Genomic DNA, 27437 nt, shown 5'->3' with positions numbered 1-27437 from the left:
GACAAGATTAAAATTATGAAATTGTACAGAAAAGGCAAAATTAGGTGCATAAAAAATGTTCAGAACTCAGGAAAATAATTATTTTGTTCTTAAAATGTCGTCTGCTGGTCAGAAAAGTCTTAAAAACAACATGAAAAAGAAGTGTGATGAAATCCAGATCGTGATCCTGCCATAGAAAAATAATGATACAATATTTTTTCCCACATTGCCCGACCCGAATGAAAAACATTCTCCTCCAGAAGAAGATAACGTTTGCTAATCTTTACATGGTACTTCCTAGTTACTGTTTTATTGAGAAAACATTTAAAATAATTGTTATTAAATAGATTTCATATATAACTTTTAGGATTCCAAAGTCTCAGTAGGAGCCACTGGCCCTGAGGTATTCTGACAACATCATATGTGGCCCTCTTTGAAAAAAGTTTGGACACCCCTGTTCTAAAGCCACAGTGTCAACAGGCAGAGGTGAAAATGTGCCACACGCCTTTGCGTGCACTGATTTGATATAACGTGTGTGATCAGTTTGTCCTTTGTGTTGCTGTTTGCTGTTAAGAAATAGTCTCTATTGTTAAATTAGACTCAAGTATTTAACAGCCATGTAATAATACGCTGTGTGTTCGTGTATGTCTGAGTGTGTGCGTAAGTGGCGCTCCCGCTGTGTGTTTACAAGCCGTGCCCCTCCTCGCGCTCCTACAACACTGTAATGATGTGAAATCAAAATCACACACTGGGACAGCGGTGTTATGCTGTTTTTGGATGTTATGTGCGAGCACAAAGGCGTGGTAATGGTGGTTCTTCGTCACAAACGCTTTAGCAGAGTTGAAATGTGTAAGAGGTGATAGATGATAAATCAGCGGGTTCTTGGTGTGTTTTGTCTAAGGTTTACTTGGTGCCTTCTGTCATGTGCTTCGTGTGTTAATGCTGTTATCACTCTTAAAGTTTTCAGATTGTAAAATTGATGGAACTTTTTTAAGGTTCAGAGAGGTAAGGTTTTCAGGGAATGATTGGTCTCTGACTGATTCTGGAAGATTCTTTTGGCAAGGCCCGAGCCCCCTTGGCTTAAAACCATCACATTAAATCATCCAATGGAATAAGATGTGTCTTAATATAAAAAGTAAGATAGTAAGTAAAATGGTTTGAAGCCTTGGGTCGTATTCAAACTCCTACTGATGACAACAATTTCTCAAGGGAGTTTTTGTTGGCTGCAGATTTAGTCTAAGCTTCTGTCAAACTGCTGTTAAACTGCTAAATCCTTTTTTCAGTCAATATGACAGCTGTCAATGACAGGGCCAACCAAAGCATTGTGGTTTACTGTAATATGTTATCTTTGTGTTTGGTTCCCAGAAAACACTCCTCAGGTAATTTGCTATGTGTGCTAAAGCAAAAACCTGGTTACCAGTGAAACGTAACAGCCGTGTGTGTGTGTGTGTGTTTTTTCTGTTAGGATACCCTTGTGTGTTTATCAGAGACAGATCCAGACCAGTGCCAGAGTGTATTCATCTGTACAGAACATGAAGGGGAGGATGTGACCTACACACTGACCACACACACACCTGCAGACAGGCAGCGCTGGACCGAGGCCCTCTGGAGACACGTCTTCAACATGAGTAAGGCCTTAAAGGTGTTCACTCTAGTGTGCCGAGTACAAATCTCTACATGTGCAAACACAAGTTCAACACTTTACATGTTGTTATATATGTGTTTTTGCAAGTAGAACATTCGCGTGTGTGTTTTGTTCTGAAAGGGCAGAGGCTCTCTGGTTTTATTACCCTGTTGTAAAACTTTAGATGTGGCCTTTAATGACAGCCTATTAAACCTTTGTTTTTTAAGCTAATGGTTTCTTTTAAGTAATTGACAATATGTAGAGCACTGGTTTAGGTCATCGGTTAAATCCTGCACCCATGGCCGTGGGAAGTGGGGGTGCTGAGGGTGCTGAGGGTGCTGAGGGTGCTGCAGCACCCCCTGTTGGAAAAGGCATCACACAATTTTTTTCTGAATGCATAAATAAGTTGAAATAAATACATTAATTAACACAATAAAACAGTTTTTAAAAAAAATCATTTTCATTGTATTATTTTCTGAAAATGTAATGCCTGAGGAAGATTTGAGAAATTATTATAGCAATTTAAAAAAATCGTTCATTTTAAAATAACCCGATGCCTGGGCCCTGTGTGTGTGCCTGCTTAAAAACTGAATGTATGTGGATAAGTTCTTTTCAATGCGCTTTACTGCCTTTTGGGCCTGTTTTACCAGGTTTGGCTTGTATGCTCTTTGCTGTACAATGGGGTATGGAAGTTGCAAGTCGGGCATTTGATACATATTAAAGTAGCCTGTATTATATTCGTTATTGATGTGAATTTATAATGAAAAGTTCTCTTGAAAGCTTGTATTCAAACCAGATAAATAAAAATAAAATGTATGTGCGCTATTGCCTATCAGTTGCATACCTAACCTAAATACAAAAAGAAAAAATATTGCACCTCTCACTACAGCACCCCCAACTTAAAGCCACTTCCCATGGCTCTGCCTGCACCACATGCACAGAGGCTAAAACGAAAAAGCTGTGAAAACTCAAAATTTCAAGGCAACTGTCTGCACTAGATTTTTGAGTTTTGAGGCTGCCTAGAAATCTTATATTTGAGCCAACTGATTAGTTTTTGTTGAGATAACTTATTCATATTTAGTGTAACTTAAAGTTTTGAGTTCTACAAACTAAGAAGTGAAAGTTGTGCCAACTTATTATTTTTTGTTCAGAAAATGTACCTTTGTTATGGCACGTTACTGCACCGTTTTCCCACTTACAAGTTAGCTAACTAATGTTCAAGGCGGCTTACTATTGGTAATGACCATGCCTTATCTAACTAACTAACTATCTAACTAACTAACTGACTGACTGACTGACTGACTAGCTAGCTAGCTAGCAAAGTAACTAACTAACTAACTGTCTGACTGACTGACTGACTAACTAACTAGCTAGCAAACTAACTAACTAACTAACTAAACAACTAGCTAGCAAACTAACTAACTAACTGACTAACTGACTGACTAACTGACTAACTAACTAGCTAGCAAACTAACTAACTAACTAGCTAGCAAACTAACTAACTAACTAACTAACTAACTAACTGACTGACTGACTAACTAGCTAGCAAACTAACTAACTATCTGACTGACTAACTGACTAACTAGCTAGCAAACTAACTAACTAACTAAATAACTAGCTAGCAAACTAACTAACTGACGGACTGACTGACTGACTAACTAGCTAGCAAACTAACTAACTGACTGACTGACTAACTGACTAACTAGCTAGCAAACTAACTAACTGACTGACTGACTAACTAGCTAGCAAACTAACTAACTGATTGACTGACTGACTAACTAGCTAGCAAACTAACTAGCTAGCAAACTAACTAACTAACTAACTGACTGACTGACTAACTGACTAACTAGCTATCAAACTAACTAACTAACTAGCTAGCTAGATAACTAACTAACTAACTGACTAACTAGCTAGCAAACTAACTAACTAACTAGCTAGCAAACTAACTAACTAACTAACTAACTAACTAACTAACTAACTAACTAACCAAATTAAAGTTACATTAAACAGTAATCAACTCACCATCAATTGACCGACTGTAAAGTTACAGTTTCAATACAATACTCAACCAAAACACTCACCTTTAGGGCGATAAAATCCACACAGGACAGATGAGATGGCGCCACATGTGGGGAATTGAAAGTGTGGAAGACCCCTGTAAATTTGAGTTGGAGACCCCGTTCTTTGCCTGAAGCATACTCAAATAATTTAGTCTAGCCTCAAACCCATAGTTTCAAGTTTTGCCAACCTAACTTATGAAATGAGACCAACTTTACACAACAGACGTAATACAGGTAGTTGAGATAACTACTTTGATGTAGTTTGCAACAAAATGGACATTTGTAACCAAAAAAATCATTTTCAGACCAACACTGTTAAGTTTTCATTTTTACAGTGTAGCATTGATCTTGAGTTCAACTCCCACCCCTGCCCGTTTGCCCCATGCCGCTCCAAAAAAGCATAAAAAAGCCAAAATAAGTATTCTTTAAAATAGTGAAAAATACAACATATTTCCCACAAACCACCCCACCCACAGCTTCCCTGTCACACAACTAAGCTTCAACTTGACTGCTTGGCATAAGCATCCAACCGTAGGGCGGTTATTCTAGTTCCTCAATGACTGTTTTTTCTTACAACAAAACATCATCGGGCATCATTTGGCTCTGGGCTGTATCGTGAAGAAGAGGCGAAGCATTCTGCACTTAATCATAGCCTTGACTCAAGCTCAGACAAATGTGTATGCCTGGAAATGGTTAGAGGGGATGTTTATCAAATGGACACAAGATATGCCTGCTGATACCTGACGGGTGGCATTCTTTCGTGACACATTCATGGCATCAGGGAAATGTGAATGTCATTTGATGTATTGAGTTTCACAGAGAAAATATTTGTCTCTTGGCTGACTGACTTTATGAGGGTTATGAGCAGTGCAACTGAAAAAAAAAAGTGTGTCTGATTGAGATCATGAGACTTATCAGTCCATACTTTTTTATCTGATGGGGGAAAAGCTACTCATTATTTGCATGTTGATGAAGAAGTCATACAGAAAGGTATGGAAGAAAGGAAGACAATACTACTGAAAAGATATATATAGTATGAAGAAACATGGGGAAAATACAATATAAATCAATTCTTATACTTAAAATAACAAAGAGAAAGGCAGGATAGTATACAAGTAATAATTACCACAAAAGTGAAAACATACGTAAGTAATTGGAAACACAATGTCTCATTTTATCAATCATTTTTAATCTTTTTGATACATTTTAAGTCTTTTAAACACATTTATTTGATAATTTATTCAATTATTTAGTTATTTTAACATTCTTGATTTGGGAGATATTCTTAGCTTCAATGATAGTGACACCTGAACAAAATCTCTCATGTTTCAAACTGAATTTATTTCGTCTCACATTAATAAGAGAAACCATACACCATATACAGGTATCACCATGTTTCACTGTTAACAGTAACTAGGTCACTTTCTGGTGTAGTTTCAAATCTAGTTCAACAACAGATTGTAATGTGACAGCTAGTTGCCCTCAAGCATCAAAATTACCCTATGTGGGAGTAGTTGGATTTGCTCAGAGTTTCATTTTTTCAGCAGATGTAATCAATAAGTAAAACTTCACTGCTTCAAGAAAGACCATGATACAAAACTGTGCATGGAGTTAAGGGAGATTTACACTTTGGCAAACAACTTCTGACACGTCTTGGTTTTCTACACGTTACTGATACACAGTAATCCCCATCAGGCTTCTCATGCATGGTGTTAGTTGGAGCAAAGCCTACTCATAACTGGTTCCAGTTCATAAAAACTTTGAATTGGTGGAAAATTAAATACCTGAAACTACGTGATACACCAAGATACATTACAATACGATATAATACAGTACAATGAGATACAATGCGATACAACAGTATAACACAATGCAATGTAATATGATGCAACACAACACAACAGGATACCATAAAGTGTAATACATTAAAGTACGACAGTATGATACGATATGATACAGTAGAACAGGATACAATACAATGTGTTACACCACAACATAACCCGTACAGTGTACAAAACAATACAATACTATACTAAACAGTACAAAAGGACACGATACAATACAATACCACAGCACTCCATACCATACCATTCAAAATGACCGGACACGAAACAATCATTACAATACGATTCTGTATGAAATGATTCGAATAAAGTGTTACGAAACTATACTCAAATAAATGATACGTTACAGAATGATTCCATACAAAACAAACTGATACAAAACCATACGATATGATTCCATACAAAACCATACGATATGAGTCTTAACAAAACAAACAAAAGGGTTCCATACGAAACAATACTATACAATTCCATACGAAACAATACTTTACAATTCCATACGAAACAATACTTTACAATTCCATACGAAACAATACTTTACAATTCCATACGAAACAATACAATTCAATTCCATACGAAACAATACTATACAATTCCATACGAAACAATACTTTACAATTCCATACATACAATACAATTCAATTCCATACAAAACAATACTATACAATTCCATATGAAACAATACAATTCAATTCCATACAAAACAATACTATACAAGTCCATATGAAACAATACAATTCAATTCCATACGAAACAATACTATACAATTCCATACGAAACAATACAATTCAATTCCATACAAAACAATACCATACAAGTCCATATGAAACAATACAATTCAATTCCATACGAAACAATACTATACAATTCCGTACGAAACAATACAATTCAATTCCATACAAAACACTACTATACAATTCCATACGAAACAATACTATACAATTCCATACGAAACAATACTATTCAATTCCATACGAAACAATACAATTCAATTCCATACAAAACACTACTATACAAGTCCATACGAAACAATACCATACAATTCCATATGAAACAATACAATTCAATTCCATACAAAACAATACTATACAAGTCCATATGAAACATTACAATTCAATGCCATACAAAACAATACTATACAAGTCCATATGAAACAATACAATTCAATTCCATACGAAACAATATTATACAATTCCATACGAAACAATACAATTCAATTCCATACAAAACACTACTATACAATTCCATACGAAACAATACTAACAAGTCCATACGAAACAATACTATACAATTCAATACAAAACAATACTAGCAATACTATACAATTCCATACGAAACAATACAATTCAATTCCATACAAAACAATACAATTTAATTCCATACAAAACAATACTAGCAATACTATACAATTCCATACGAAACAATACTAACAATTCAATACAAAACAATACAAAATGATTCCATTCAATACAAAACATTAGGCTATGATAAGCCACAACAGGATATGATTCATTACAATGCTATACAGTAAGTCAAGACATGTACACATACATCAGGATATGTGACAGTACTCTTTATTGTCCCTTCAGGAAAATCTGTCCTGGACTGAAATGCTGCAGACATTTAGCTGCCTCCACATATTCAGGCCTGTCGGTGTGGCAGAAAGAAAAAACTGACTTACTATCATCATTAAACATCAGTGTACACATCAAACAGCCACAGACAACCTGAGCAACCATTTGGAGTTATGTTTCTGAAATAATCCATCCAACATTCACTCTCCTCACAGCTCTGTTTGAGCTCTTTATCACCTAGTGAGGGAAATAGCTGACTCTTAAGCTGTTTGTAGTTTTGTGTTTGTCATATGCTAATGCTGAGACGACACTAACAAGAGCAGTGAACAATCCCACACAGCAAAGCTTTAAAAATGAACAATGAGGTGAGAGATACTGCTTTCTTGGAGCTGAAAAGAAACGCCAAGTTTACTGACGTCCGTCCGTCCGTCCTTGTGGTTGTGTGATTTTCAGAGAGGTCAAATGCAGCATAGTGATACAGCGATTAAGGAATAAATGAGGCAGTGTTAAAGTCACAGTTCACTGGAATATTTTGTCCTGTACCCAAGTGTCATTATCATAGTTTCCAAATTACCATAATTACCATCAGTCTGATTATAGATAATAGTATACTGCACAGAGTTACCCACCTTCTTGTATCATGACTGTGACCCAATAAAACATTTACAAAGTTGAGCCGAGAGACTTCCTCACGAAGGTGAAGGACGTATCCAGTGAGAACATTTATATTAGAGTGGGGATATTAGAGCGGCCACTTCTCATTGTTTTTCCATCAAAAGGACAAGTGAGTTTGTCTTTCTTTAGATCCTGCTACAGGGGGAGAATAATATTTAATCTTATATGTCCTCACTTAAAGACAGACGACGATCTTAACGACACTCCCCGGAGTGTCCCCGGAGACACCTTATGAACTGATGCAGTCACTTTAGGCAAGGCAAGGCAAGGCAGCTTTATTTGTATAGCGCATTTCATACACGAGGGCAACTCAATGTGCTTTACATTAAAACATTAAAAGCATTGGAGACATTCAGACAAGCATAAAAGAACACAATTAAAATGACAAATATGATAAAACAGAAAAGAAAAGGAAAATTAGAAATATATTACAAATTACATTAAAATTTTAATTTAAAGTGGGTTAAAATAATCAGAATCAGAATCAGCTTTATTCGCCAAGTATGCTTGAACACACAAGGAATTTGACTTTGGTAAACTGTGCTCTCTTTGTACAAGGCATAAGAATAGGAATAAGAATAAGAACTACAATAAAAAATAAAATGAAAATATAATAACAATAACATCAGCTATAAATACAAAGAAACAACAAATAGCTTGACTAATATGTACAGGCTAAAATAATATGATAAAGTGCAGTGGTGAGTTGCAGAGGTAGTTTTACATTATAAAATAGTAGTTAAATAATACAAAAAATAGAAATATGGAATTCTGCTTGAGAATTGTTGCATTGTATATCTACATGTATATTTACAGAGAGTATTTATCTGACAGGTATGACACTGTTATGGTTTAGTGTTCATCAGAGTGACAGCCTGGGGGAAGAAACTGTTCTTATGGCGGGTTGTTTTGGCGCACAGTGATCTGTAGCGCCTGCCGGAGGGGAGGAGTTTGAAGAATTTGTGTCCAGGGTGTGAGGGGTCAGCGGTAATGCTCCCTGCCCGTTTCCTGGCCCGGGACCGGTACAAGTCCTGGATGGGGGGCAGGTCGACACCGATGATTTTCTCTGCAGTCCTTATAGTCCGCTGCAGTCTGTGTTTGTCTAGTTTGGTTGCAGAGCCAAACCAGACAGTGATGGAGGTACACAGAACAGACTGGATAATAATCTAAAAAAAAATAATCTAAAAAAAAAAAATCTAAGATAGGAAGGCAGTGGCAAATAATAAAAACTTAATCTTGGATTTAAAAGAGGTGAGAGTTGGAGCAGACCTGCAGCTTTCAGGGAGTGTGTTCCAGATATGTGGTGCATAATGACTAAACGCAGCTTCACCATGTTCAATGGTTCTGACTCTTGGGACTGAAAGCAGACCAGTACCTGATGACCTCAGAGGTCGAGGTGGTTCATAAAGTAGTAGCAGATCAGCAATGTTTTTTGGGCCTAAACCATTCAGTGCTTTATAAACCATCAGTAGGATTTTAGAGTCTATTCTCTGACAGACAGGAAGCCAGTGTAGGGATCTAAGAACTGGAGTGATGTGGTCTACTTTTTTGGTCCTGGTTAGGACTCGAGCAGCAGCATTCTGTATGAGCTGCAGCCGTCTGATGGACTTTTTAGGGAGTCCCCGTTACAGTAGTCTAGTCTGCTAAAGATAAATGCATGGACCAGTTTTTCTGCATCCTGCTGAGACATAAGTCCTTTAATCCTTGATATATTCTTAAGATGATAGTAGGCAGACTTTGTAATTGTCTTAATGTGGCTGCTGAAATTAAGGTCTGAGTCTAAGATTACACCAAGGTTTCTGGCTTGGTTTGAACATTTCATCGTTGCAGATTGGAGCTGAGCAGTAACCTTTAACCTTTCTTCCTCCAAAAACAATCATTTCAGTTTTTTCTTTGTTTAACTGAAGAAAGTTCTGGCTCTGACTTTACCTTATCTTGGACTTAAAGCTCCTGTGAGGAGTTTTTAGCTAGTTATTAAAAATACTGAAATGAACACTGATCCCTCTCTATAACCTACAAACACAAACAAGTCATCAGCTACATGAATGAACAGTCAGTAGAGTCAGGGGAAGCAGAGGTAGGGGACGGGGAGTGAGCGCTGGGGAAATGTACGCGCAGGAGGCGGGCAGAACGGCAGGACGTGATTTGAATGGTTTAAAATTTTGGCACCCAAAAAACGTTGATTGGTTGGTGTTTTCCCAGGTTTACTCCAGCTGTAGTTAGAAGCTTTTTTTGGTTCTTTTTAAAGAACACATTATGTATTGATTGCCATCAGGACATAAAGATCATTTTAACCAGTATAATAAAAAGTGTATCTAAATCTGATTACGAACCCCAGCTTTAATGTGAGGATAGAATCATGTAATATCTGTTGGTTATGAAGATTAACTCACCAAACTGCTGGTACATATTTATAATATCTTGAATAATGATATTGTCAGTTTAAAAACGTTCATTTTATTTTGGTTAACAAAGTCAGAAAAAACGGAAGTTGCCAAAGACCGGCCGCCGCTGATGACGTAGTGTATTGTAAACACAGAAAAGCATAGAACTGAGATGAATAGATCTGCCATATGGATCGGCACTATATATCGGCCCTTTGTCACCGATATCGGATCTAGCTTTTTGAGTCCGATCAAGCTGATATCCGATACCAGGATCGGATCGGTGCATCCCTAGTGGCGTTCTGTCGAATGTTGGTATGTTAAAGTGTAGACTCTGAATATAAGACTAGTTCACTTTTTTATATGCAGTTTAAAGGGAAAAAAGCCAACTTTAATTATGAGCAATATGGTTATTTGTGTTTGGTATTTTCTCCGCCAGACATTTAGGCCGATGGTGTCTTTAAATGCCGGACAACTGCACGTGAAACAGAATAAAAGCCGGCAAATACCTGCTAACGTAAACCCTGGTGTTGGAGAGACTTTAAATTCTTGAGCATTCTGATAGTTCATAGGGGAAAAGCATGGATGATTACTTTACCATGCATCAAGTCATATGTAAGTTTATGATAGTTAAGGTACACTTCCTATTGAGTCCTACCAGAGCTCCTTGTCTGTACTTTTTAATGTGGCAGTGCAATATGTCTGCAGTAAGGACTCAGAGGAAACACTTATTCTCTATGGAAACTGCATTTTCCTCTGATAGCTGCATTAACCTCCACAGCAAATGCAATTTCCTTCCTCCTATCTCCTGTTCCAGCCGGAGCATCGAGGTTACAACGTTCTGCAGTTCTTGCGTGTCCTCTCTCATAAGATGTCACAAAAGCCACGAAGACAAGTTAATGATAGGCAGAAAGAATGTCTTCCACATTGGTTTCAGATATTTCAGAGATGTCTGACAACAAAATATGACTGAAGAAGAAGCCAACTGGGTTAATCCAAAAGTCTTGAAGAGAATTAGTTTGCTTAACACACATACCAAAAGTAAAAATGATACAATGCAGAGGATATATAGAGCACATATAGAGCGTATATTGGAGCAGATAACTTGTTAAAATGTAAATCGTTTCATTGTAGAGTAATACTATTGCATCAAATCCAAATCTTCATTTGGGGTAATAATAAAAAAAAATAGAGAGGTGACAAGTTCTACTGCTGCTTTGCATGCAATCTCACTTGGAGAAAGTTTAAATTTCTCACACTGGGTTCTCTAATTTCTTCAATTCTCTTAGGTGTCTTCCCCAGAGTGTGTTCCTGAGTATGCTAATGCAGCATGAGTTAGATACTCTGCACCTTTGGGCAATCATTGTAGCTCCTCTCTGCCTCGGTGCATTCCTGAGGAATAAGATATGGAATTAATCTTCCTTAATAAGAGAGTGTTTGCAGGGTGCAATTGCATTTTGTGAAATAATTTTAGTGCCATAAAATGGATTAAGCTTGTGTTTCTGAAACCTTTTATTATTATTTTTGTTCTCCTCCTCCTGCACAGACAGAGACAGAGACAGAGAGAGGAGGCTCAGGAATGTGTCTTGTTATCACAGCAATGTTTGATTACATGAATGTGGTTATGGCGACGTCTCGGCGTAAACAAGGGCGGGGTTTTTGTTGTTTGTCTTCCATCTTTTGTTTACGGTTTAACTGTCTCCCAAGTTATAATTTCAATTAGCAATAAAGTGATCTGCACGTTTCTGATGCAAACTTTGAAGTAAAGGCTTGACGACAAAGCACATTAACGAGTATGCAAATACGATTACAACAAAGATTTTGTTTAGGAAGTGAATTCCCCTTTTACACACCTGTCAGAGCAAAGGTGTGCCGTAATTATTTATCATGTGTGACAGTGACAGCCTTCCTCATCACTATGGTATTTAGTTTGAAGTTATTTTTGAATTAATTGGTACATGCAAATGGAGTTTTGTTTGGCAGCACAAACAGGTCATAAACATGTTTAGTCTTAAAGCTGGGGTTGGCAGTCTCGGAAGGTGTAGAGTGTGTGAGCTGGAGAGAGGAGAGACAAGAGGAGAAGTTCTTCATTCATTCAAACATTGATTGTTGTTTTGTTGGTTGGCGTGATCACGGCCAACAGTGACCGGTTATTAAAACTAAACATGTTCACGAATCGGCTCGTCATCCCTACAGCGTCCGGACGGACGCTACAATACATCTACATTTTCTGTAGGACTTAGTAAATGTCATTCATTCTTCTGCTTGTCAGAGCCCCTGTGGTGAGAGCTTTTTAGACTCTGATCCGGACTACAGTCCTGAGCAAAGCACCTCATCGGTCAGAGGGGACAGGCCCGAGGTCGAGCGAGAGGGGCAGTCAGTAGAGTCAGGGGAAGCAGCGGCAGGAGACGGGGACTCAGAGTGCACGCCGGGGAAATGTACGCGCAGGAGGCGGGCAGAACGGCAGGACGGGATTTGATTGGTTTAAAATTTTGGCACCCAAAAAACGCTGATTGGTTGGTGTTTTCCCAGGTTTACTCCGGCTGTAGATAGCAGCTTTTCTTCACTCTTTTTTAAGAACACATTATGTATTGATTGCCATCAGGACATAAAGATCATTTTAACCAGTAGAACAAAAAGTGTATCTAAATCTGATTACCAACCCCAGCTTTAAGGGCATATACACATGTTTACATTTCAGCCCTGAGTACACGTGTGGAGAAACGTGAGGCGTTCCTGTGGCATCGCTCTTGTCTGTCTGTCTGTCTGTCTGTCTGTCTGGTGTGTGGAATGATGCTCTTGGTATATTTACTACTGATGAAAGCTTTGCCATTCACACACTCAAACACTAACTAACCCCTCTCTGTGTGTTGCAGGCCAGTGGAAGCAGTGTTGCGATCACCTCATGAAGATTGAGATGCCCAGATCAAGGAAAGCCATTACAGTGAGGCAGGGATCACTATACCATGAAATAGGTAGGCAGAACACACAAAAGGCCTTATCAGCTGTTCTGCTGGTTTACTTCCAGTCACCTACTTTACATCACAGCTCATCATTCTGCAAGAAATGGTTCTGTTCTTCAAAGTGAATGTAGCTTATTTTCTGCCAATTCACACGTCTGTTTGTTTTTCATTTCTCTCTGTAAGCATCGAAATCCATCATCTGACTCTTGAATCTTTCAGCAGCTGTGTAATACCTCACAGCAAAAGGCTTGTCTGCTCTTATTATTGTCAGACTTCCATTGGACACAATGCAATACAGCCGTCTAGACAGCGCAGCAGATGGATCATGGATCAAACTAGAAAAGTCAAATACACGTCAGATTCATTTTTCACAACCATGGTTTCTGTCACAGCAGTCGGTTCTTATTAGGGCTCTTTGTGTTAAGTTAACCACACAATTAAATCTGGAATTACTAGTCGGCTAAACAAGTATACATATTTGTACCATTGTAGTCCTGAAATAATTGTCAGATGTTGCATTTTAGCTGTAGCACAGCCATCCTCTACTGGTCAAGGCTGTGGCTCTGGTTAATTTATTTAACCTTTATTTCGCCAGGTGAGTTAATTGAGAACCAATTCTCCTTTACAATAATGACCAGGGCAAAGAGGCAACACAGGTGGCATGACAATAAAAACAAAAACAAAACAGAGAGGACATGCAGAGAAACCTAGAGACAGAATAATATAATACAAATATATATAGTCCCTGACAAAAGTCTTGTCACTTATTCAAGTTGTAGGAACAACAAATAACAACTTTACTTGTAGTTGATTAATTGGAATCAGAAATGGCTCATATGAAAGGCAAAGCATGCTAAATTATTTTTATTTTACCAAAATAAAGTTTTTTATCATTCATTGAGTTTTTTCATTTGATTGGGACAGAAAGGTCAGATTTTGCTTGGACAAAAGTCTTGTTGCATACAAAAATAATGTAGAAATTAGGGATGCTCAGCCATGAGTGTCGATCACTGCTGATCACCGATACTGATACCGATCACATGGATTTTCTGTGAATTTTTCAATTTAGATATGGTGAGTGCTACATGATCTAGGGAAAAAGGAACCATAAAATCACCTTAATTTAGGAAAAAGAACATGTTTTTTCTGACTTCTTCAAGAGAAAAAATACAAAAACCTTGCAGGCACAATGCAGCAACTATTCAGTCAAAAGGACAACTGAAAAACACTAAAATGTACCTGCTATCAGTAACCCAATCTTTAACAGATTGGAAACATTAAGGCTCTCAACAGGCTAAATAGTGCAGAAAGTCAAATAAATAGTCAAAGTCAAAGCCCGCCTCTTTATGTCACAATCGCTCGACCGCAGCAATATGGCTGCCGCCGCCGACTGGCCTCAAACAGCGATTCAGAAACAGATGGGTGACATCACTGAATACATCCATATTTTATACAGTCTATGGGCTTAATTCACTGTAATCCTACAAGAGGTGGAAACCACAAATGAGAAACAACAAGGCAGGTTAGCATACACTTGACCTCATTTTTTAAATCTGGCCTTTTTTGAGTGGTTAAAAATGCTGGAACATAGCTTACCTTTTGGGTTAGTCCTCTGGCAAGTTACTCCTAACAGGAGGCCATTTAACTGCAGATAGTCACCATTTAAAACTCTGTACTACCATCCAAAATAGTCTTCTCATCACTAGCTCTCCATTTACTCTGTGGGGAAAGACAACCACATTCATGACTTCAGCGCTTGGGCTGCCAAAAAATTGTCAATGTATGACAAACACTAAACAAGAAACAAAACCAGGACAGTCAGAGCAGGAAGCTAGAGCACAGACATTTTTGTAACAGATTAGGAACAACTCTTATTCTGTTACCTGCCTTAGATCTCCATTCAAGATTTTGTAGTTGTGAGCACTTCCTTGTTGGCTTCAGTTTTCAGCCTGCATGTGAGTAACAGACAGAGACTGACATTTATAAAAACAGATGCAAAATTCAAAACAAAATCGAACATAAGGAGCTTAAAGCTTCAAACACAAACATTGACTGATGGTTCAAATGGTCATGCTCGTGTTGTTGTTACCCATCCATGCCAGAAATGCTTTCAATATGATGAGAGGTCAAATGTAACGCCTCATTTGCACTTGTTTTAGTATTTGTCTGCAAAAAAGCCAGAGTGACGCTGACCTGGAAGTTGTTAAACGGGTTTGTGTAAATAGCAAGATGCTCAATAGATAAATAATGCGACCCAACGATGGCATGGGACGAGAAGCCAGACTGGTGACGTGAATACGTGCATTATCTCAAAAGCATCAGTCATGCTGATCTGAAAGTGCAAAGAGCTGCTCCACAGAGGCAACCGAGGGGATCAAACATGTTCGGGCTTAAAATGTGGGTGTGTCGTCTGAATAACAAAATGTTTGTTTTCAAAGAGCATTCCAGTCTTTAAGACCGACCGCAAAGAGAGAGAAAAAAAATAAAGAATTCTCTGAAGGAAGTGCCATCAGGGAAATAATGTGTCTGTGAAAACCCCATAATCAATCACTCATCCGCGTTGGCGAAATGACAGAAGACACATGAAATATTGTGATAACTAATCAGAAGCAAATTAAAGCTACTCATCTGCCTGTTTCTCTTCTTTTTCAGTGACGCCCTCCTCTCCCAGAGAGGGTCTTGCAGTTCCAGATCTATCAGCTGAGATCCGTACTTTGCTCTTTTCCTACTACAAGGAAAGGTAGGCTTCCCTCCGACTCTTGCATTCACACTTTTACCTCCGCATTCATCTATTAGGGTCAATCTAAAGATAGACACACAGCGGAAAAACCCTGATTTACGAGGCTGTCATAGTTCAGATGAGGGGAGATAACAAGACCCATCATTATTGTGGTGATGTTAATTGTTGATGATGATAATGGAAGGTCTTAAATTGGTTGGTTGCTTCTTTGTAGATGTAGAAGAAAAAAAAAAAATTCATTACTTACTTCTGTGCATTGCCGTTACACTGCTTGGCAGTACCTGCACCCAAATTGACTTGAAGCACTTTGCTACTCTTACTGATCTTGTTTCCTCTTGTCTAGATCTTTGCTTGTGTTGTTCTTGTTCTCGTATGTACGTCGCTTTGGATAAAAGCGTCTGCTAAATAACATTGTAACATTGTAACATTGTAACATCAGAAGTAGAACAAGAGAGATTAAGACAGAATACATAGATAATGCAACGCTGTTTAAGTATCTCTTCTCTTCAGCAGCGTTAACTAGAAGCTTAATTTAATCACACTTGAGGGCTGTGGGGAAGAAAGAGCACAGGACAACTTATGCTGTGCGTTGTGATGCCTTTAATGACTCATCATCAACGTAGGACAACAGCACATCCAACTCATGTGACACTTTTACTTCAACTCAAAACCACATCACCCTGAGCGACCTTAAACAGGCAATGCAATATATGACATAGAAGTCTTTTGAATTTCATTAAAGAACTCAATGATACAAATAGAATTAGAATTAAATAAGGGCTATTTGGTGACACTTAAAATAAATCTCATATTACATACTTTCCTCTCTTCAGATGGAATGTCCTCATTTCACAAGTTATGAAAAATAAATCTCATCTTACATAACATTAAAGTTAAGTTTATATTGTGTAAAGGTGAGGCCGCAGGTTTGACAACAACAAATTGAATAATAACTTTAAATTAGGGCAATTAAAAGATTACAGCTAAAGCAAGTTTAGGCTTAAGGTTAGTTTTTCTAAAGCTATAGAAATTCTGCAGAGCTGAAATAATACTAAACAGAGGTTTTAAATGTATTCAAATTATGTATACAGGTGCTGTATGCACATTTGTAAATACAATGCACTATTTTAACTGTCTGAATAAATATATTTTAAAAGAATTTTATTCCTTTGGAGTTCTTTCAGGGGAATTTTATGTCTTTTAAAATATGTTTTATTTCTTTATCTTGACTTGTGTGTTTCTATGATCTGCCTGTTTAATTTTGCTGCCCATGCAAATCACTTTGTAACCTGTTTTTTGAAAAGTGATCTACAAACAAAACTATTAATATTATTGTTATTATTTAAAGTAGTTGAAAGCATAGATCATTATTTAACATGCTAAACATCATAAAACATGTATCATGGTGTGGGTACGGTTGGGGTTGAGGAAGGTTTCCTGCCAATTTGTACGATGCCAATCACATGATCAACGGTCAATACATAAATACTTGTTTCTGATTGGTCAAAAACCCATAATAGTGAGGTGGTGGGGACACAGTGGGGACAGGATGGTCACACACGTCAAATTCAGCAGCAAGACTTTTAACTAAAACCAAGAAGAGAGAGCACATTACTCCTGTTTTAATGACCCTACATTGGCTGCCCATTGCTTTTAGAATAGATTTTAAGGTTTTACTTTAAAAGCACTTAACGGCCTGACCCCTGAATATATCTATGATTTGCTGTCATCCTACCAGCCCGGGCGCAGCCTCAGATCCTCAGGCAGGAACCTCCTTAAGGTTCCCGTCACAAAGTTAAAATCTAAAGGGGACCAAGCATTTGCTGTGCAGGCTCCACGAATGTGGAACGACCTGCCTGAGGATCTCAAGGAAAGCTGCATCAGTATCTTCTTTTAAATCACAGCTGAAAACACATTTCTATCGAAAGGCCTTGCTGTAATATTGTTTTATCCAAGATGTTACATTTATTTTTAATCTACTTTTATGAATGTTTTTCTTTGATTCACTTATTGTTTTTATTTGTTTTACTGATACTAATTGTTTTAATTGCTTTTAGTAGTTTCTCTTTTACTCTATTATTCAGCTATTCCTCTTAAATTGTCTTGCAAGCCCATATACCCCCCACCCCCCCCATGCTTTGTTCTCTTTATTATGGGTTTTTATGATGTTAAGCACTTTGTAAAGTCTGTTTTGATAGGTGCTTTATAGATAAACTTCATTGTTATTATTATTATATCAAATCAATCCATGTTAAAGAGTGGGGCACATTTCACCTCTGCCTGTTGACACTGTGGCAAAAATGTTAGCCTCTATTAGCATTCTGAATCACTGGGCTAAACAACATGTAGGATTATTTTAATATTAGATTCTGCCATGCAAACAAGTACAAGCAACAGCCTCAGGGATGATTGGTGCATAAGTAGCTATACGTTTTTTACAAAGTAACTTAAACCATAAGTGGTAGTGCGAGCTAACAATGCTAAAAGTTGGGACTTCTGCTGTTTTCATTTAAAGGCGTATCAACTGGAATGCCCTGGGAAGATAGAGCGCTACATGAGGACAGAAGTGTCAACAATAATATTCCTATTCACCTTATGTGACTCCACCATGAATGGAAATGAAAAGGTGTTTAATTGTTGTTGGATTTCTTTCTTCCTGACGTATTAATTACACAATCCTCTTCTAATGCTCAGCGTGAAGCACAAAACACACTTGTTATGACAGTCCAACAAGACTTGCTTTGTAAGTGGAGGCGGTACAACATGCTATTGACTCTGCAGTATGAAAAGTAACATCAGCTTTGGAACACATGAACAAAACAAAAAAAGAAATATGTCAGTATTTGACCCTGCTGCAATAACAAAAGCACAGAGCAAAGGAACAAATTCTTCCCAGCATACTTCAGACAAACATGTTTATTTTCACAATGCATATCTGTCCGTCAACATTTCAATGATGGCCTGAGACGAATGTCAACAAATGCAAAAGATATGCTGAAAGTGAATTCTTTGTATTAACTGGTGGCCTCTTGAGATTTCATATCTCATGAATCTGTAGGTGATGGATACTGCACGCTATTACTGTCAGTTATATTTGGATAGTGCCAAAGCATAACAGAAGTTATCTCAGGACACAACAGAAGGAAAAGTTCTAGGCTGTGCTTTGTTATTTTAGAGCCAAACAAGAGCACGCACTTTGTAACATTTGGCAACAGTGATAAGGAAAAAAAATCATTGCAACAGGCAGAAACCTTGGGCAGAACCAGACTCATAGTGAACAGCTATTTGCCAAGACTGCATGGGCCGGTAAAAAGAGATAAATGAATAGAAGCCATCAGAAAGAGCAACACAGACAACAACCATGACTACTGAATATATACATAGACTTGAGGAGCATGCTAATACAAACTACCAGTCAAAAGTTCTGAAACACCTTCTCATTCAAGGGTTTGTATTTATTCTAATTATTTGAAACACTGTAGATTAATACTGAAGACATCAAACTATATAAGAACATATATGGAATTATTCAATTCACAAAAAAGTGTTAAACAAAGCAGAATATGTTTTATATTTTAGATTCTGTAAAGTAGCCCCCGTTTTCCTTCTTGACAGCTTTGCACACTCTTGGTATTCTCTCAGTCTGCTTCATGAAGTGGTCTCCTGGAATGGTTTCTAATGAACATGAGCCTTGTCAAGAGTTCATTTGTAGAATGACTTCCCTTTTTTTTTTTTTTTTTAGAAATATATTTAATAGTTTTTTTAACAGTTCAAACAAAACATATACACTTGGCTCACATATATATCATGGTTAACATTCAAGGTAAGTTAATACAGGTGTCAGACACAGGATTCACAATGTACATTGCAGAGGTGCAAAAATAGAGGAAAAGAAAGTAAGGGAATAAATAAAATAATAATGATAATAATAATAAAAAGTTGTGTTTATAGCACAAAGCCTCTTGTAAGAATAGTGGAAACATTTAGCCCAATATATACCAGGAAGGGTTCCCATGTTCTACAGAAACATCGTCTCTGGAATGTAGTTTACATGCTAAGTAGTCCAGTGGGACATATTCAGGTTTAACTCTCTACCATTGTACCTTGGAAGGGACCCTGTCTGTAATCCAGTTTAAAAGAATACACTTTCTGGCACAGAAAGTTAACATCTTATAAAGAATATGTTTTATATTTTAGATTCTGTAAAGTAGACCCCTTTTTCCTTCATGACAGCTTTGCACACTCTTGGTATTCTCTCAGTCTGCTTCATGAAGTGGTCTCCTGGAATGGTTTCTAATTAACATGAGCCTTGTCAAGAGTTCATTTGTAGAATGACTTGCCTTCTCAATGTGTTTGAGACCATCAGTTGTGTTGTTCAGAGGTAGGGTTAGTACACAATGGATAGCCCTGTTGTAATCCATATTATGGCAAAACCAGATTGTTTCATAGTTTTGATGTCTTCAGTATTAATCTACAAAGTTGAAAATAATTAAAATAAATAAAAACCATTGAATGGGAAGGTGTGTCCAAACTTTTGACTGGTAGTGTATTTGTTTTCTCTGAAGAGGACATTTAAAGCTTGTATCATACATTTGTCATTTTTGTATGTTAACAATAAAAGAAGTCAGGCTCCAAGCAAATGTCAAACATTTGTCACTCACCTGTTCTTCTTTACTAACATGCTCAAAATAACAGGTGTCAGGCACAGGATTCACAATGTACATTGCAGAGTTGCAAAAATAGAGGAAAAGAAAGTAAGGGAATAAATAAAATAATAAAGATAATAATAAAAAGTTGTGTTTATAGCACAAAGCCTCTTGTAAGAATAGTGGAAACATTTAGCCCAATATACACCAGGGAGGGTTCCCATGTTCTATGGAAAACATTGTCTCTGGAATGTAGTTTACATGCTAAGTAGTCCGGTGGGACATATTCAGGTTTAACTCTCTGCCATTGTACCTTGGAAGGGACCCTGTCTGTAATCCAGTTTAAAAGAAAACACTTTCTGGCACAGAAAGTTAACATCTTATAAAGTTTCCTCTTATATTTGTCAGTAACAGTAGTGTTAGGTATGACTTGCCTTCTTTATGTGTTTGAGACCATCAGTTGTGTTGTTCAGAGGTAGGGTTAGCACACAATGGATAGTCCTATTTGACTCCTGTTGTAATCCAGATTAGGGGAAAACCAGATTATTTCATAGTTTTGATGTCTTCAGTATTAATCTACAATGTTGAAAATAATTAAAATAAATAGGTGTGTCCACACTTTTGACTGGTAGTTTATATATCAGCTACTAGTTGCTTTACCCAACCGCCCTACAGTGTGATTAGGACTCATAGTGTGCTGTGATGCGTGCTAAGTACAATCCTCCATCTGACAAGTGTTTACCATCCAAAACGTCTGTCAACACAAATTCCTTTGCGCTTAACACAAACAGCCACCACTCTCTTCTTATTATCCTTCATCATCCAGCTGGGGCATTTCCAGCAGCCATTCATAAGAACTCAAAAATGCATTTGGCCCATGATAGTTTGTCTGTTCTTTGCTACTGTGGAAACACGGAGGTGCAAGATGGCAGCCTCCATTGAAGGGGATTTGACACACTGTAGATCTAAAGGCTTAGTCTAAGCTGACATAACAATACAGGTTTTAAATTGAGGTGATTACACTGCAAAAAGTCAAGACTAAGCACATTTTTTGTCTTGTTTCTAGTAAAAGTGTCTTATCAGACTTTATTTAAGCTAAATTAACCCGACAATCCAGAAAAAGGCTTATTTGGATGTAACAGGCCAAAAATGAGTCCTGAATTGCTCATAATAAGGCCTTTATTTTTGGCTGTAATATCTTAGACTAAGACATATAACTGGACTTGTTAGGTGTTTGTGGCTATATAAGTCTAATAAGACATTTTTACTAGAAATAATACAAAGACAAACATGTTTTGAGTTTTTGCAGTGTATTCAATAATTTAAAAAACAAATAAATTGTTGAAAATAATTAGAATAAATGAAAACCATTGCATGAGAAGGTGTGTCCAAACTTTTGACTGGCAGTGTATGTAATTGTAGCAGTAAAGTAATAATAAAAATATGACTGAAATGATCATTGTAACAGGAAAAACTAAAAGTACTCCTTTAAAAACCCTGTACTCTTCTTCAAACAGCTAGCTTTGGTTAAAACTGCCTCTACATATTGACTTTGTGGTGTCATATCAGAGCTGGTTGCGCTCCTCTTGTCAGTCTATCTGTCCTTTTCCTTCACACAGCAATCCATGGTGGTACATACTGCTTGGTTAGCGACCACAATGCATTGTGTGATATGATGTTTGAAGTATAAAAACATCCTCTCTTCCTTTTACAGTGAGTTGTATATGATTGACAAAGCCGCTAATACACTCTTATGAGTGATACAAATTGTGAAGTGTGAAGTGATATAACATCAGAAACACTACAGCTTTACTGGAGAGGGGGTTTGTTTTCATTTTGTAGAGCTTCAAGGCTATCACACATATAATAATGAATAAGTTGTAATTACATATTAGAGTCAAATTCCTTGTTTGGTCGATCCAGTTTTTTAATCATCATGGAAAAACAACAACAAAAGACATACTTAAGAGCACACGCATACTCCCATGATGGTGACGTGACCTCTTCAAATGCCATCACAGCTTCACAAGATTAATCCTCTTTGAATCAAACACATAATGTTCCCTTACATTGTGGGCTGTGTCGCCAAACAGGCGCCGTTTTTCAACGCTATTTAACTTTTCAGGACAGCAAACACTCAATGTTACAAGTTTAAGTCAGATCACAATGTAAGTGAGTGTCGAATGCGACACGTATTGTTCCAGAGAGTCATGGTTTGTGTACAGAGCGAGGACAGAGCTTGGTCAAAAGACAGACAGGGAACAGGTTTGACCGAAGCCTGATATATGTGAGACGTGGACCAGGTTTTTACAATGCTGGCATTGTGTAACTTTGAATGCTTGGTGAGTGAATAATTTTGTCTCGAGTTATTAGTCAGAGCTTTCTGAGATTTGATGCACAACAGTGTAGTATGAGGTTATAATTAGGGACGTGGTGTGCCAAGCTGTTATTTTGAGCATGTTTGTAAAGAAGAACAGGTGAGTGACAAATGTTTGACATTTGCTTGGAGCCTGACTTATTTTATTGTTAACATACAAAAATGACAAATGTATGATACAAGCTTTAAATGTCCTCTTCAGAGAAAACAAATACACTACCAGTCAAAAGTTTGGACACACCTTCTCATTCAATGGTTTTTATTTATTTTAACTATATTCAACTTTGTAGATTAATACTGAAGACATCAAAACTATGAAACAATCTGGTTTTGCCATAATCTGGATTACAACAGGGCTATCCATTGTGTACTAACCCTACCTCTGAACAACACAACTGATGGTCTCAAACACATTAAGAAGGCAAGTCATTCTACAAATGAACTCTTGACAAGGCTCACGTTCATTAGAAACCAGTCCAGGAGACCACTTCATGAAGCAGACTGAGAGAATACCAAGACTGTGCAAAGCTGTCATGAAGGAAAAAGGGGGCTACTTTACAGAATCTAAAGTATAAAATATATTCTTTATAAGATGTTAATTTTCTGTGCCAGAAAGTGTATTTTTTAAACTGGATTACAGACAGGGTCCCTTCCAAGGTACAATGGCAGAGAGTTAAACCTGAATATGTCCCACTGGACTACTTAGCATGTAAACTACATTCAAGAGACAATGTTTTCCATAGAACATGGGAACCCTTCCTGGTATATATTGGGCTAAATGTTTCCACTACTCTTACAAGAGGCTTTGTGCTAGAGACACAACTTTTTATTATTATCATTATTATTTTATTTATTCCCTTACTTTCTTTTCCTCTATTTTTGCACCTCTGCAATGTACATTGTGAATCCTGTGCCTGACACCTGCATTAACTTACCTTGAATGTTAACCATGATATATATGTGAGCCAAGTGTATATGTTTTGTTTGAACTGTTAAAAAAACTATTAAATATATTTCTAAAAAAAAAGAAAAAAAAGGGAAGTCATTCTACAAATGAACTCTGACAAGGCTCATGTTCATTAGAAACCATTCCAGGAGACCACTTCATGAAGCAGACTGAGAGAATACCAAGAGTGTGCAAAGCTGTCATGGAGGAAAAAGGAGGCTACTTTACAGAATCTAAAATATAAAACATATTCTGCTTTGTTTAACACTTTTTTGTGAATTGAATAATTCCATATATGTTCTTTCATAGTTTTGATGACTTCAGTATTAATCTACAGTGTTTCAAATAATTAGAATAAATACAAACCCTTGAATGAGAAGGTGTTTCCAAACTTTTGCACCACATATCTGGAGCAAACTCCCTGAAAGCTGCAGGTCCGCTTCAACTCTCACCTCTTTTAAATCAAAGATTAAGACTCTTTTTATTTGCCACTGCCTTCCAATTTTAGCTTATTTTAACTCACTTTAAATGCAAGTTTTAATTTTACTTTTAACATATTTCTAATTATCCTTTTCTTTTCTATGTTTTATCATATTTGTCATTTTAATTATGCTCTTTTATGCTTGTCTGAATGCTTCCAATTCTTTTAATGTTTTAATGTGAAGCAGATTGAGTTGCCCTTGTGTAAGAAATGTGCTATACAAATAAAGCTGCCTCGCCTTGCCTTGGTAGTGTACAACAAATAGAAAAGACATTTTAAAGCCTTTAAAGACCCACAAAATCCAGCACTAGCTGACACTACCAAAAACCAACATTTAGCACTGCATTCATAGCCTTGAGATCAAATAGGAGCATCTCAGCTGATGTAACATGTGGCTTCTAACTGCTAACTTTAATTTGAATAGCAAATAATTGTGTTAGTAACCATCCAGTGACTAATTCAAGTGATATTATCCTGACATGACCTCGTCCTCTGAATCTGACTCAGCCACCTCAGCTACTGTTCAGGGCTTTAATTAGCAAATTGGTCACATGTATCATTGTTGTAAACACAGCCAAACCGATGTCAATAAAAAAGGGATCAGCCACACCTACACAGTCATGAGAAACTCTGTAAGCAGCAAAACTATCTGTATTTTGATGGGGTTTTTTTGTATTTGTAATTAATTTTGTTTGAATTTTATGATAAATGTCATAAAAGTAGTATATACTGAAAGGTTGTGTAATCAAGGAACTGTATTTTTGAGTGTTCATTCAAGAAAATATGCAAAAAAAAGAACCCCCCCCCCCCCCCCCCCCCCCCCACTGCCTCAAAGTGAGTGCAGCTTAACCAGAATAACGAACACATATCCGTATCGCAGTGATTTCGCAAAACTTAAAAAAAAAACAAAAAAACCAAAACAAGTTCTGTGTGTCTTCTAGTAATTAAAGTTCCCACATCCTCATACCAACAGATGCAGAGATTAAAAAAAGAGTTGGCAGCCTCACAGTTAGGCTGCGGTTGTAATAGAGACAAGCCTGAAAAGCATCAACTGTCAGGAAGGTGTGATTTGTGCTCTACAAACTGGATTTGGGGTTTGTGGCATTGTTTGTTGCAGACACTATTTTTATTTTCACATGTTGCAGTTTACACAGTTTTATTTGATGCAGGAACAGTAGTTTTCTTTGTCTGATATTTTCATCAACTTCTCTTTGTTTTTCATCCTTTGTCTCACAGTTATTGACGACACTGGAGGGATAAGAAACAGGCTTTGTGGGTTTTTCGGTGGACACGTCTGGTTAAGGAAGTGGACATGGACTTGATACACAGTGTGGCTTAACGATCTGCAAAGGACACCTCCGCACTTCATGATAATACTCACTACTTGTTTCCAAGCTGTTGGTTTTGTCCTTAACTTGCAGAAAGGACAAACTGTTGTACAGATTGAGGTCAAGTAGCAACACGCAGCTTCGGTTCAGTTGAAAGGCTTCTATGGGGCGCTGATTGTAAAGTTGCACATGCTCAAAATGCACTATATATTCAATTTTCAATACAGAAAATTGTCACATTTTTTTTAACAGCTCAGAGCAATATTTGTAAACTTTGTAAGATTCATTTCTATGATGACAACATATTGTAAGATAATGTCACTGTCAATAATAAACTTTTAAATGTTAAATCTGTATATAAAACATAAAAATATGTCAAATTCAAATGTTAAATAAAAATAAATAAATGTGAAATATTAAATCAATATGTAAAATGTTAAATCCAAATGTTAAATCTAAATTTAAAGCCGCTATAAGGATTTTTTTTATGGTTATGAAACAGTTTGAAATGAACAGTGGTGCTCCCATATGACCTACAAAAGCATATGAGACCATTAATAACAAGAAAGACAGTATCTATGATGTCATTTTTAATGCCTGTAACATTGCAAAGGATGTAGCTGCTAGATAAAACAATTTTAATTTACTGAAAAAACAGCTTTTTAAAATAAATAAATAAATACATCCACAGAAAATGTTCACAGGGAGTGATACATTCCACGGTTTGAGGAGAACAGGATTAGTTGCCTGTGTCAGAAAACACTACGACACGTACAGGACAAAATCAGCAAAGATGTAAGAGGTGCTGCTTTATCCACAAGGGGCCCCACAATCAACACAAACTCAAAGTTCTTCAGTGTCATGTGTTACAATGCTTGATGATAGATTTTAAGCCCATATGCAAATTCACACTCCAGCCCAGTGGAAGTACCAAAATGGAACCTAATGTGAAGCGATTCAGAGATCCTGTCACAGTTCTCTCCTCCTCAGAGTGGGTAAAGGGGACAGTCTCAACATTACTGTACTATGCAGTGTAGTGACTTTACTATCACCAACCCAGAGCTATCTCTGTGAAGATAAACGGCATACATGATGTTGATTCCTTCTGTAATCACTATCAAAGTGCAGAAAAGTTGAACACTTTTCTAACACACGGTCTGGTCTTTTTTTCTACTGTATCTTATTTATTCATCACTGATAACTCCAATAATCTATACAGAGATGTAAACAGTCCAACAGAGATTCCTAGAGAGTGTTACTCACGTGGAGCAGATTGTGTTGAACTTGTATTAGGCAGATAATTCACGTGTCAGTTTCTAATCATGTGAAGATATTTTTTACGATAAAGAAACCTCAACCTTTAAAGAGCATACATTTCTACTGAGTACAATGTGTGACAATACCAGCTCTGCAAGATATCAGCAACGTGCTGCGGCATACTGTGTAAGGCCTGGGGCATGGATAAAGGCCTGATGTCTGTACTGAATGCAGTAATTAATGCTGACTTGTGGAAATAAAGTGCTTTTGATACAAAGTTTCTGCAAACAAAAGTGTTTATCACCAACATTTCTTGAAGCCATAGTGACGTGTTGCATGCAATAAAACGCTGGTCAACAACTTATAAAACAACAACACAGGAAAGAAGTGGAATTAGCTTGTAAGTCAATGGCTTATGCAGTGTGGCTCCTGCTTTTAATGGTTCCAAGGCCCTTTAACAAGAGCGTCATGTTCTGGACAATAGACCATAATGGTTTTCAAAGCACTTTTGTGATTTTACGAAGCAATTTGCACGCAATTATGAGTCTTTAAAGTAACA

The 27437-nt window shown here is 37.1% G+C and overlaps 1 protein-coding gene across 4 annotated transcripts in view; it reads left to right on the top strand.

Moving 5' to 3' along the window:
- The window catches only part of LOC117830777 (rhotekin-like), a 41995-nt gene extending 16058 nt beyond the window's left edge, over nt 1–25937 (top strand). For all 4 annotated transcript variants that reach the window (XM_034709049.1, XM_034709046.1, XM_034709047.1 and 1 more), the window contains 4 exons: nt 1445–1607; nt 13017–13115; nt 15756–15843; nt 25530–25937. In XM_034709049.1, coding sequence (XP_034564940.1) covers nt 1445–1607; nt 13017–13115; nt 15756–15843; nt 25530–25536 — 357 coding nt within the window. In that variant the 3' untranslated portion in view covers nt 25537–25937. The remainder of the gene's footprint in view (nt 1–1444; nt 1608–13016; nt 13116–15755; nt 15844–25529) is intronic.
- Nucleotides 25938–27437: the final 1500 nt, after the last annotated feature.

The sequence above is a fragment of the Notolabrus celidotus genome, chromosome 19 (assembly GCF_009762535.1).
Source record: "Notolabrus celidotus isolate fNotCel1 chromosome 19, fNotCel1.pri, whole genome shotgun sequence".
NCBI classification, from domain to species: Eukaryota; Metazoa; Chordata; class Actinopteri; order Labriformes; family Labridae; genus Notolabrus; species Notolabrus celidotus.
Note: the sequence above shows the minus strand (reverse complement) of the source record. Positions and strands in the feature narration are given on the sequence as shown.